This window comes from Hyaena hyaena, unplaced genomic scaffold, assembly GCF_003009895.1.
Source record: "Hyaena hyaena isolate Hyena2069 unplaced genomic scaffold, ASM300989v1 scaffold_594, whole genome shotgun sequence".
NCBI lineage: Eukaryota > Metazoa > Chordata > Mammalia > Carnivora > Hyaenidae > Hyaena > Hyaena hyaena.
Genome location: NW_024081227.1, coordinates 246458 through 259992, shown reverse-complemented (window position 1 = coordinate 259992; position 13535 = coordinate 246458). Strand labels below are relative to the sequence as shown.

General features: G+C 36.3%; 1 protein-coding gene across 2 annotated transcripts in view; it reads left to right on the top strand.

Moving 5' to 3' along the window:
- The window catches only part of DOCK4 (dedicator of cytokinesis 4), a 422569-nt gene that overhangs the window by 324933 nt on the left and 84101 nt on the right, over positions 1–13535 (top strand). For both annotated transcript variants that reach the window (XM_039256914.1, XM_039256913.1), the window contains exon 26: positions 6336–6434. In XM_039256914.1, coding sequence (XP_039112845.1) covers positions 6336–6434 — 99 coding nt within the window. The remainder of the gene's footprint in view (positions 1–6335; positions 6435–13535) is intronic.

The window sequence follows — 13535 nt, the reverse complement described above, 5'->3', positions numbered from 1 at the left end:
TCAAGTAATTGGACTCCAGAGTTCCTTACAATTTATAAATGTTTCTTTTCTTTGCACATAATTTGGTTTAGCAGCATCTATAGTGCGGGTGACCCAACTCAGAATAGGCCCCGTCCAAGAAAGATAACTTTGATAAACTTAGCTAAAGTTTGCATCCATGTGGGCTTGTAGTCAAGGGATGGAAAGGGATTTGGGAGAATTCAGTAAGAAATTTCTGGAAAAAATAGTGCACATGCATAATAGAAGATTTCATGAAGACTGTTGTTGTAGCCTTCTTAACACTCTTGTTATTCACATTTATTGATAGAAATACCCATTATACTCAATGCATATATTAAGGTGGATACAAGCCACTGAGACACATAGTGTTTTAAAGCCAATTTAATATGTAAATAATTCCCACAAACCTAATCTTGGCTTACATTGATTTTTATTTATCATTTTAAGAAATTGTTGAGTCTTGGGTTTTCATACAGATGCTTCATGTATTTTAAAAACAAAAAATTACATTATGGATGAAAAATACATTAGTAAAATATTGGCCGTCTAAGCCTCTTTTCTGAGTATGGTCAACACACAATGTTACATTTGTTTCAGATGTACAACTTAGTGATTGGGCACATTCATACCAGGGTAGCTACCATCTGTACTGTTGCATTGCTGTTACAGTATCACTGACTGTGTTTCTTAGGCTCTGTCTTTTATTCCCTTGATTTACTCATTCCATAACTGGAGGCCTGTATCTTTCTCTCCCCTTCACCCATTTTGCCCAACTTTTCACCCTCTCTCCCCTCTGCCAGCCTTCAGTTCTCTGTATTTATAGGTCTCATTCTGCTTTTTGTGTATTTATTCATTTTTTAAAGATTCTATTTATGAGTGGAATTATATGGTATTTCTCTTTTTCAGTCTGGCTTCTTTCATTTAGGATAATACCCTCTAGGTCCATCCATGTGTCTTAAATGGCACAATCTCATCCTTTCTTAAGGCTGCATAATATTCCACATTTTCTTTATCCATTTGTCCATTGACAGACATGCAGATTGCCTCCATGTCTTGGCTATTGTAAATTGTAAATATGCTCCAATAAACAGAGGGGTACCTGTATCCTTTCAAGTTAGTGTGTTTGTTTTCTTTGGGTAAATACCCAATAGTGGAATTACTGAGCCATATGGTATTTCTGTTTTTAATATTTTGAGGAACCTCCATACTGGCTGTACCAATTTACATTCCCACCAGTAGTACACAGGGGTTCCTTTTCCTCCACTCCTCTCCAACACTTGCTGTTTCTTGTCTTTTGGATTGAGACATTCAAACAGGTGTGAAGCAATATCTCACTGTGACTTTCATCTGCATTCTCCTGATGATGAATGATGTTGATCATCTTTTCATGTACCTGTTGGCCATCCTGGATAAATGATTATTCAGGTTCTCTGCCTTTTTTTAAATCACATTGTTTGGGAGATTTTTTGGGTTACTTTTATATTTTGGATGTTAATTAATGCCTTATTGCATATATCATTTGCTAATATCTTCTTCCATTCAGTAGGTTATCTTTTTGTTTTATTGATGGTTTCCTTTGTTGGGCAAAAGCATTTTATTTTGAAGTAGTCCAATAGTTTACTTTTTAAATATATTATTCTTTAATGTTTATTTATTTATTTTTGAGAGAGACATAGTAGGGGAGGGGCAGAGAGAGAGGGCGAGAAAGATTCCCAAGCAGGCTCCACGCTGTCAGCCAGCTCAGAGCCCGTTGCAGGACTCACATTGATGAACTGTGAGGTCATGACCTGAGCCAAAATCAAGAGCCTCATGTTTAACCAACTCAATGACCAAGGCACCCCCCAAAAGCTTATTTTGCTTTTGTTTCTCTTATCTTAGGAGATATACCTAGAAAAGTGTTGCTATGGCCAGTGGACACCTAGGCTTCTTAATAGGTTAAATGTGCTTAGAGTTCCTAAATAGATTAAATGAATAAATGAAATGACATTGCAGAGTAGATTCTGGGGTTGACAACACATGGTAAATGTGCCACAGATCAGATACTAAGATAAGCTGTTTGCAGTCTACATCAGATGTGATAGATGTAGATAGCGACCTGTATTCAAAGAAGTGTTCCTTTGTACACTGACTATAAAGACTTAATGAAAGTCTTGTTTTTTTGAATAATTTTTCTTATTACTAAAATTATTGCAATTATATGTGATTCTTGCAACTTCAAGGTATATTACTATTCACAGGATTGAATGTTTTAGGAATAAATGTTTTAGGAATGAATATTTTAGTCTAGTAGCTGTATTAGAGATAGTGTAGGTAGGATATACAAAAACTAAAGAGATGAGAAATTAAATGGGTTTCTACTAACTAGATTTGCATTTTTAAGTTGAGATTTAATAGAGAAGTTAAAACATTGCACATTGGTCATCAAGTGATAGATTCTTATATGTCTATTTATATTTGAAATATAACCTCAAACTTGGCTACATTATCTCTGTAAAATCAAATCAGTCTGAGCAGTAGGAAGAAGAACCAGAGATCCTGGGTTCACATCCCAGTTTCACCATTTTCTCGCTGTGAAACCTATGATAAATAATATCTTAACCGTAACAGATCTTATTGTAAAATGAAATTAATAGTGTCCACCCAACAAGGCTCTAGTAGAAGGAATGCATTTGATAATATAATCAAAGTTTAGGAACTTATACATAGTGCCATTCCATAAATGACAGTTTTGCCATAATGTCTTTTTTAAGTTTTATTAAGGTGTAGTTGGCATTCAAAGAAATGTACATGTTTAAAGTATACAATTTGATAAGTTTTGACATACGTTACCTGTGAACCATTATCACAATCAAGATAATTGACATGTCCATCACTCTCAAAAGTTTCCTGGTGCCCCTCCTTATTTCCTCTCTCTTGCCTCTCCATACTGTCTCATCCCCAGGCAACCACTGACCTTTCTGTTACTACAGATAAGTTTGCATTTCTAGAATTTTATATGAATAGAATCATACATTACATACTTATGGTTGTTTTTGCGGGGAGGGGATGTGGCATTTTGACTTTTTCCCTCAATATAATTATTTGAGTTTCACAATATCCTGGCTACCATAGCTTTATAAGTTTTGAAGTCAGATAGTATAAGTCCTTCAGCTTTATTCTTTTTAGAAGGTGTTTTGACTCTTTCAAGTTCTTTGCATTTCCACATGAATTTTAAAATCAGCTCGTTACTTTCTACCTTCCAAAAGGCCCACTGTGATATTGATTGGGATTTTACTGAATCTTTATATCAATTCGATGAGAAGTGATATCTGAACAATATGAAATCTCTCAATCCATGAACATAGTATATCTCTGTATTTATTTAGGTCATCTTTAACCTTTCTTGTCACTATTTTGATTTTCAGTGTGCAGATCTTAACAAATTTTTATCATATATATGACTAAGTACTTCTATGTTTCAGTGGTATTATAAATTCTGTTACATTAAATTTCAGTTTTTGATGACTCATTTCTCATATGTAAAAGTAAAATTGGTTTTGGTAAATTTATGATCTTGTTTTCTCAGACATTGTTTGATTTACTTAAGTAGTTCTAGTGGCTCATTATAGATTTAGTCGCATTTTCTATATACACATATATGTTGCCTGTGAATAAAGACAGATGTTTTTTATTCCTTTCCTCTCTATATGCCTTATAACTAGTTCTTGCTTTATTGCACTAGCTAGAACCTTCAATACAGCATTGAATAGAAGTAGTGAAATGTTTAAGTTTCAGAATGTCTGAAAAGTCTTTATTTGCTTTCTTTTTGAAAGATTTTTGCTGAGTAACAAATTCTCAATTGAAGTTATTTTTGTTCTTTCAGTACTCTAAAGATGTTGCTGCTTGTTCTTCCAGCTTGTATTGTTTCTAATGAGATATGTCTCATCCAAATCTTTGTTTCTCTGTATATAACGTGGTTTTATTCACTGACTATTGCTAAGATTTTCTCTTTATCTCCGACTATCAGCAGTTTTATTATAATTTACCTTTGTGTATTTTCTTTCATATTTCTTGTGAATAGGATTTGTTGACATTTTTTGATACATACGTTTATAGTTTTCATAGAATCTGAAAATTTTCTTCTTCTTTCCTCAATTACTTTTTCTACTTCCTCCTCCTCTTTAAAGTCTCCAATTATATTTATATTATGCTACCTGAAGTTATCTTATAGTTCAACAATGCTTTTCCTTTTCTTTATTTCTTTGTTTGTTTTTATTTTGGAGACTTTCTACTGTCTACAAGTTCAGTAATCTTACCCTCTGCACATGTGTAATTTGCCATTAGTCCTATTAAGTAAATTTTCATCTCAGACATTATAGTCTTCATCCCTAGAAGTTCAATTTGAATCTTTTTGATATCTTTCATGTCTGCAATTAACATATTCAAACTTTCCTCTAGCTTCCTGAATATATAAAATCAGTAATAATAGCTTTTTTAATGCTTTTGACTGCTAATTCTATTATTTATGTTTTATCTTGGTCTGTTTTAATTGATTTTTTCCTCCTCATTTGCATCATTATTTTCCAGCTATTTGTATGCTTCGTAATTTTTAATTGAATGCCAGAGGTTATGAATTTTATCTTGTTGAAAAGTGCATTTTTTTAATTCCTAAAAATAGCTTTGAACTTTGCTTTGGCATGAGGTTAAATTTCTTAGGAACTGTTTGATTGTTTCACACCTTGCTTATGAATGTCTTTAGGTAGGATCAGAGCAGCATTTATTCTACGAGTAATTTTTCCCTGACACTGAGAAAAGATCACTTTTAGTATTCTAATTGATTCCCTAATAATGGCAAGGTATTTCCGAGCTTGCTGGCGAGAAAAGGCACTATTCCCAGCCCTGTGTTAGAACCAGGGACTGTTCTCTCAGTCCTTTGGGATACTCTTTCTAGCTGTTGGTTGTTTCCTCACACACATGCATTAAAATATTAATCATTGTGCACCTAAATTTTCCATGTCTTGTGTTAAGTACCAAGAATTTCTTTGTTCATTAACAAAGTATTATGTTGTGCTTAGAAGATAGATTTCTGGTGGCCTTACTAGTTAGTTTCTTAAATATTTGCCCTGATAAACATGTAGGAATAATTATTTGTCATACTTGTGTGTTACAAATGTTCATCCTCATGCAAGAGCCAGCCTGCATCTTTGGTCACCCTGTCCTGTCATTAAGTAGCATCCTCAGGCCTCCCATGGCAGCTGGTAGGGATACATTTGACTGTCCTGACATAGCTGCCTCCATTGGAAAATCCCAATTCTGAGAGGTTTTAGTCTCTAATTTTATATGTGAGCCTGTAGTTTCTTTCCACGTAAACACACACACACACACACACACACACACGCACACACACATGCACACACACACCCCAATTCCCAGTTAAAGTACATTTTTGAAAATTTACAGTCAGTACTGATTGCCCTTCCTATTGTGTTCATAGTGTTTAAAATGTTACTGTTCTCATTAAAAGTAGATACATTTTTTGCTGAGCAAAAAAGTTTGCATCAAAGCACAGATATTTTAAATTAGATTTATGTTGGGAAATGCAAGTGATAGCAATTTTATAGGTCTTCAAATCTAAGGATGCTACTTTTTTTCATTATTATTTTAAAGATGGACTTTTTAGGAGTCAATCACGTAGCACCAAAGCAGAAAAGGATTACAAACTATTTTTATTTTTTTAATAACTATTTTTAAAAGGTGTTTGAAACCAGCATTGTATTGTATAGCTTTCTCTACACCCTGCAGATCAGCAGACCACACTCAAATGAGTCGGAGGAGATTATGTGAATTCAACAATGAGCATGAAGTTACTGGAAGAGCTTTGGAGTCAGAAAGACGTAGAGATAACTCTAGCTCTTCCGCTTTTTAGTAATGTGACTTTGGGCAAGTCTTTTAGCCCACTGAAGCTACAATTTATCTTCTTTGAATAAATATTATACCCCCTACCTTATAGCATTGATAATGAGGTTCAAATGAAATAATGAATGATGGTATAGTAAATGCTCAGTAAATGGTCTTGCCTTAAGTGTGTGAAGTTAGTTTCCTACTGAAAAGCGTCCACCCAAGTTAAAAAAAAAAAAATCTCCTTATTTGAAAACGCATGTATACCAAGTAAAGGGCATTCATCCAATTATTTTGACCGTAATATTATGGTTAGTTTAGATTAAAAAGACTTCACAGAGTGACTTTAGATCTTTTGGGCTTTTTTAAGTGGTCTATTTGAGGGCAGTTCAAGGTAAGTTGTTGATGTTCATTTTTACTCTTACTAAAAACTATGCTTTTTTTTCTCTTTACACTAGGGTGAGTTTGTGGCTTGTCTCCTGTCCCTATTACGACAAATGACAGATAGACATTATCAACAACTTCTTGATAGTTTCAATACAAAGGAAGAGTTAAGGGTAAGTGACATATTTTTTAAAATTTCCTATATCATTTTAGCTTTCCTTATTCTCATTCATCATTGTTCAAATAGTTCCTGACGGTTGTCCTACCTGTTTTTGTTAAATTCTAAGCTTTTTTTTCTTCTCACCTTTATCCGCATGTCTGACTATCTTGACTCTTTAAGATTTTCAACTACTCAAGCAAAGCAATTAACTTTTATTTGAAACATGGATATAGGCTTTAAAATAACTTGTCAATAAAATCCAATAAACTCAAAGCACAACCACTGACCTAATGAGACAAAAGCAAACAGACTAACTCTAGTTAGGTAAACTTAGGAATATTGGCATTATAGACAATAAGGAAGAATACATAAATCTGTTACTTGATTACATCCCTCTAAAACCACATGAGGCGTTCTGGCTACAGCGTTTGGACTGGAAAAGCAGAGTTGTGTTTGATATTCTGTATGAGGTACAGTCTAATCACTGTGCTGTGTTAGTGTGACAGGCTGGCATTCAACAGAAAATATTGATGCCAAGTTTATAAAAATTCAGTCTTGCCCGAGATCCAGGGAACTTCAGCACTTCCAGCATGGTGTTCACTAACTGCTTAGAAGTTGATTGTCCTCAGTTGGAGGAATGACCTGTCATCTGTTCTTATTTACTTTTATTTTTCTTCCATATCTTGAGTTTTCCAGGTACCCTCATAGGTAAACCTTCCATCGTAATGGAAAGAATACTTACATGCCATGTGGTGGAGAATTAGAGGACCAAAGAACAGTCATGCCACAATGTTTGCATGACCAGAAGCCTTCACGGCAACTCAGGGGGAGATATGTAGATTTTTTTAAATATATCATGCACAAGAGTCACTTAACCTTTGATTTTTAACTGCCTGGAAGATGTTGCATGATCTCAGAAGAATCTTTTAGTTACCTTACAGCAGATGACAGGCTGAATCATGAAACAAAAAGTTTGAGTTTGGGCAGATGTAATCTCTCTAGCAGTCAGTCAGTTGGCATCTACCCATGCCTAAAAGTCTGTTTTCTGTGATTACTTTCATTCTTGAGTTTAGAATTAAAAACAGATATAGGACCTTAGAAGATACCCGCTCTACATACAGAAATCCATGTGGCTAAAAAGGAAGATAATTGTGCAGTTATTAACTTTCTTCAGAAGTTGAGTATGTAACATCGTTAAGGAACTATTAGGCTTTACATAAGAAGTCTATGACTTCATATTTCAAACTTTCACATAAGAAAGGATAGTTATTTTTTCAGAGCCTGGGAATGAAAAATAGCCTAGAAGCATGCATTGAAAACCATGGTTAATTTAATCTAGGTACTGAGTTTTATGTCTTTTTTTTCACATTAATAATAATAAAGCAAATGGAAGTAATGAATGCAGTGTTTTATATGGCCCTTCCTCATTTTAGTCAGCAATCCACCTCTTCAAAATTTCCTACTTCAAAATTAACTGGACCTTCAGGCCTGGAAAATTTTTTCATGCTCTTAATTACTTCATCTGTCCTTCAAGAAATATTGATTGAAAAATTCAGGCATGCTAAGAACTACTGGTTTTATTACGTAGCTAGGAACAAATTGTCCAGTCTCTGTAGGGGGAGAAATCAGAGAGGGACTAGGCATTAACCCTACAATGCTCCAAAGCATCTGAGAATTACTGCCAGCCCAAACTCATGACATGAGAAAAAGTCCCCAAGGGAGGTCTCAGCTGAGACCTAAGGATGAGTAGGAGTGTGCTGGACCTCCCTTGGGCTAAATCTCCCACCTAAAGTCCCTAGAATGTGCTGACATCACACACTCCCTGCACCACCTTTATAACAGTTACTCAAATCTGGAATGTTTTAGTTTTTTTGGGTGAATCCCCAACCCCTAGCCACTAGATGATAAGCTCCTTGGTGTCCAAAGCTTCAACTGGTTCACTGTTATATCCTCAGATCCCAGAACATGCTCACCACATTGTAGGCACTCAAGAAACATTTGTTGATTGTTTGATAGAATATAGGGTATGTGGACGAGAGTTGTAAGATACAGTGTTCTGAGAATGTGTGTGGGGACTTTATTTTAAGGGCATCTGGAAGCTGTGGAGGGTTTTAAGAAAGAAAGGAGAGCCATGATCCCATTTCAATTAAGAAAGACCTGTCTGGTTGCACTATTACAAATGAATTAGCCAAGGTCAAACAGGAGGCAGAACCATGTTCTGATGGTACTACTGATGTAGTAGTCTGTGCTAATGATGACTGTGGCCTGAAAGAAAGGAGATCATGATGGTAGATTCTAGAGTCATTTAGGAAGTTGAATTAACAGGTCCTAGTAACTGATTTCATAATAAAAGATGACAGAAGAGGTGAAGGAGAGAGAAGAATTGAAGATGAGTCCCAGATTCTTTGACAGCTGGCCAGGTGTGAGTGCCATTCACTGCATGGGGAACCAAGGAGGTATGGATGTATAGGTTTGGGAGCAAACATAAATTCAGTTTCAGCTTGAGTTTGGTCACCTGAGGGACATTAAAATGAAATGTCTTATAGACAGTGTCAGAAGTTCAAGAGAGAGAGCTCAGCTGCAGTTGTAGATTTGGGAATTGTCAGCCAATGAATAGTAATTGAGATGAGAATAAATGTGAACATGTGAGAAGAGTGTAGAGTATGGAATTGAAGAGATCTAAATAGAATCCTAAGCATTAAGGGGGAGAAAGTGGTGAACAGTGCTTGCTGCTACAAGGAGGTGAGGTGAGATCATAAAAAGGTCTATTCATATTGTTGATGAACTTGATGAGCAATTTCAATGCAGTGGTGAGGGTGGAAGCCAAGCTGTCATGCATTGAGGAATGAAAGAAGAAAAAGATACAATAGATGTATACCGTGTTTCAAGAAAGGGAGGATTGGTGTCTCCTGAAGGAGGACTTTGGATGTCATAGAAATATTTCTATTGGAGGAGACTTAAGCATGTTTAAATATGGCTGATTTTAGCTGGTGGAGGAGAAGCTGAAGTTGTTAAGTAAGAAATGTAAGGGTGGTGAGGTCCCCTGCAAAGGCAGCAGGAGGGGACAGAAGCATTCACGACTGGGAGGAAGATCATGTTCCCGTGCAAGAATGAAAGGGGAGTAACAGGTGAAGGCAAGCGAAAGGTTTTTTTTGTTTTGTTTTTTTTTTTTACTAAAGACTAATTACTCATCTGGTTTTAATCTGCATTTTAAAAGTTCAGATATCACCTCTTAACAGATTTTTCTTGTTCTCAGTTTTCTTAAAAGCCAAATATCACTATTTATGCTACTGAAATTTAAATTACAAGATCTTTCAAAGATACTAACATTGGTCCACTGTCCCTTATCCAAAGTTCTTAATATCAGGTGTATTTTAGAAATTAGGATCTTTTGACATTTCAGAAAGGTAATAGGGTGCACATATTATATATGGGGATAGCCACTCTAATCAAAACTCTTAATATTTCTGCACTTAAAAAATATTCACTCTAGGTAGGCTTAAACAAAGACTAAATAGTTCAGGTCAGGTTTTGCTGCCAAATGGATTATAAGACCAGTGTTTTTAGAACCTTAGGGCTTTTGCTATTGTGGTAAAGAACCAAGGACCTCAAACAGCAAACATTTGTGTAGTTGTAAAACTTAGCACATGCAAGGAACTGTTCTAAAAGGTTGATTAATATTAACTCACTGAATCCTCAGGAGAACCCCCTGAGGTAGGCACTATTATTATTTTATTACAAATGACAGTTACTTGATTCAACAAACATATATTGAGCACCATGACCAGACATTAGGGCTATCAAAATTAGCAAGACAATCTTTGTTAATGCTTTAATGTTATTAACAGCATTTTAATCATTATGTTATAAATGAGTGGGATGTATATAAACAACAGTGATGATGGCTGACATCACCTCCTCACCCCCCCCCCCACTGCTAAGGGGCCAGATGCAGCGCTAAGCACTTTTCCTGCAATGCCTCCCCCCCCCCGCCAACCCTGCCCCCCAACTTCCTCCCCACCCTCTCTTCAAGGAAGTAATTTAGAGGCCCTGAAAGTACATTAACATCTGAGCTCTTCACGCAGCTCAACTCAACTTTTCCCTAAACTCTAATTACATTTGTTAAGAACCAAAATCTTTGCTATCAAATTGCATATAATTTCATTTGCCAAATCTTTAAATGTAATAAGGCGATTCCAGTCATGAAGTGGAGATGAAAGTCCAGTTTAGTGGAAGGAGAGTTATTTGGGGGTTTTTTATCTACCTTTAGATTATGGATGGAATACATAATATATAAGGGAAGGGTAGAGCTTTGTAAAGGGATAGTCCATGGGAAATTATAACTGTTACTGGCATTAGACACTAAAAATCCCATTTAACCTAATGGTTAAAAGTATTCAAAGTATTCAAAGTATATGTCCCCCTCCCCTCCACATACATGTATTCTGATCCCCAGTGGTAGCTACTGTTAACACATAAGGTTGTATCCTAATAGATTTTTTTTATAGTAGATACACCCTTCTTTTTAATGGAATCATACCTTTCATAGTAGTTGCACTTTTCCACATTGTATTATCTCATGAGTATTATAGAGCTTGTTACATCATTTATTCTTCTGAATCTCATTATATGGATGCTGAAAAATGTAATCATTCCCCCTTTTGCTGGGCATGCAGGATGTTTCTGATTTTTGCCAATGGAAAGAGTATAGTGAACATTGTGATAACACATGTCTCTACGGGCTTGTGCCCTTTTTTTGCAGAATGAATTCCTGAAGTGGAACTGGGATACATGCACTTTAAATCTTCATTAATACTGAAAAATTAGAGGTTGGGATGTTCCAGTTAATGTTTTTGTTGTTCTTTATTTCTAGCATCGCTGCTTTTTTCTTTCTTCTTATCAAGTCAAAGAAAGATTTGGCCTAGCATTTCACAGTGGTTCTCTAAATGAAAACAAATTCTGAAAGTATGTAGTTCTCGTGTTTACTAAGATTATTGGTGTTTTAACTCCATTCTTGCTTGAAGAATCAGGGCGTCTCCAGCATGACTGTTGGGGTGGCGTCTGGCATTTTGAACAGCATGCCATTTCTTCTCCTTGGTCCTCGGTGCTATGTGTGAGTGATGTGAGTCACAGTGTCAAGAGAACTGTGTAGGCCAAGGACCCACGGGCTGGTACTCTGCATTGTGTAGTCCTTTCCTTCTACTGTAGAATGGCATTATTTTAGAAATGAACAAAAGCAAGACTAGGAAGTGATTAGGGCTTTTCTTTTCCTCCTTCTATAGTCAGTAATGTTTTATTATACACCCACCTTCTACTGAGGGCTAAACTTTTGTCCATATCCATGGCATTTCTGGTACAGAGAGAGCAGTGAGTCTCCTGTTCTTTATCAATTATGACTTTTCAAATAGAACTGTGGGGATCCTACTTAAATGAGAGATTATACATGTTCTGGAAGTTAAGTACAGCACTATTGTAACCTTTCATTGTCTCTCAAATACTGGCCCAGTAGCTTTCAAAGATTATATCTGATCAAGTCACAGTCCAACTTTAAAGCCCTGAGGACTTCACTCTCCCTGTGGGACAAGACCCAGTCCTTGCCATATCATCCCTGTCCTCAGTCTACCTTCCATTCTCATTACCCTCTACCCTCTTTCAAACATCTCACTCCAGCCACTTAAAATTACTTGGGTTTAATTCCTCTGCATCTTTTTTTTCTTCTCTCTCTCTCTCTCTCTCTCTTTTTTTTTTTTTTTTTTTGGTCTACCTGACATGCCTGTTCCATCACTACTCACTTGCATTGCTTAATTTGTACCCCTGTTAATCCCTTCGCTGATTTCAGCTCCTTCTATAAAACCCAACTCAGGAATCTCTTTCTTTATGAAGCATTCACAGAATACAGTACCCACCGCCCCCCTATTCATGATAGCATCCAACATTGCCTTGTAATTGTTGTCTCCTTGACTCCTTGATGACTGTGCTCTATGAGAGTAGGGACCATGGCTTTGTGTCCTAAGCACAGAGCCTGCAACATTGTATCTTTGTTCAGTGAAACAACCCCTTCAGTAAATGTCTGCATACCTCACAAACCATCTTTTTCCATACAATTATTTCAGCTTGTAGTCTTTACCTTATTATAGAAAAACTAGTTGCATAGCTCTTGAAGACTGAAGACCACTTGGGAGTTACTTTTGCATAATGTGCTTATTCAGCTTTAAGGGTATGAATTTCACTGTGATAATGATTATTAGCACCCTTTAATTGAATTCAAACCCCATATCAAGGGTGTTACATATTTGAGGTTTGTGGCAAATTTTTAAAATAGTATGACTCTACTTTAAATCATAAGTAAAGGAAACGTGTTCCTAGAAGGCTCTGTCCCTGTTCATTACTTTTGACATAAGGAGACCATGTCCTGGTCTGTCTATGCTTTATTTTCTTGAGTTCCTAACTCCTGTTTCATGATCCTAGAATTCCGTCTCCTGTGTCTCATTAATTCTTTTTCATAAACTTAATTTCTGTTCGGTGCTGTTCAGATACCACAGTCTTCTGTATAAACACAAAACAATTTTTTGTACAATACAGTCAGAAAACAAAGGTAAAATACACTTAATCTTCTAACACGGCCGCATGAGACCTCTCTGGGTCTTCACATCGCTGTCAGGATAAATTTCCACATTCCTTACCATGAAGAAAGAATGAAATTTATTTACCTTTTATTCATCTTTCATCTATGTATTTATCTTTGGTCTCTGTCTAGCCTCTGTTTTTTATTTTTCCCTTATCTTTCATCCCCACTTCTTGCCACTCCCCATTGCAGCACAAGGAGCCCTGCTTTGTGCTTTTCCCTCTACGTGGACTCCCTGGACTACCAGACCTCACACTTAACCCTCGTCTGTAGCGCAGGCATATATCTCTGTGGTTTTTAAATTATATTCATCTCTCCCGCCAAACCCTAAGCTCCAGCAAGGCTGGTGTCACATTCGGCTGATTGTGGTATGACGTATCACAGGCCCTCTGGAAATACTCTTGCATGAATAAATAACAGACTATAACTTACCCCTCTACATGTAGCCCAGCATCTAACACAGTGCCTGGTGCATAAGAAAGCACCCAA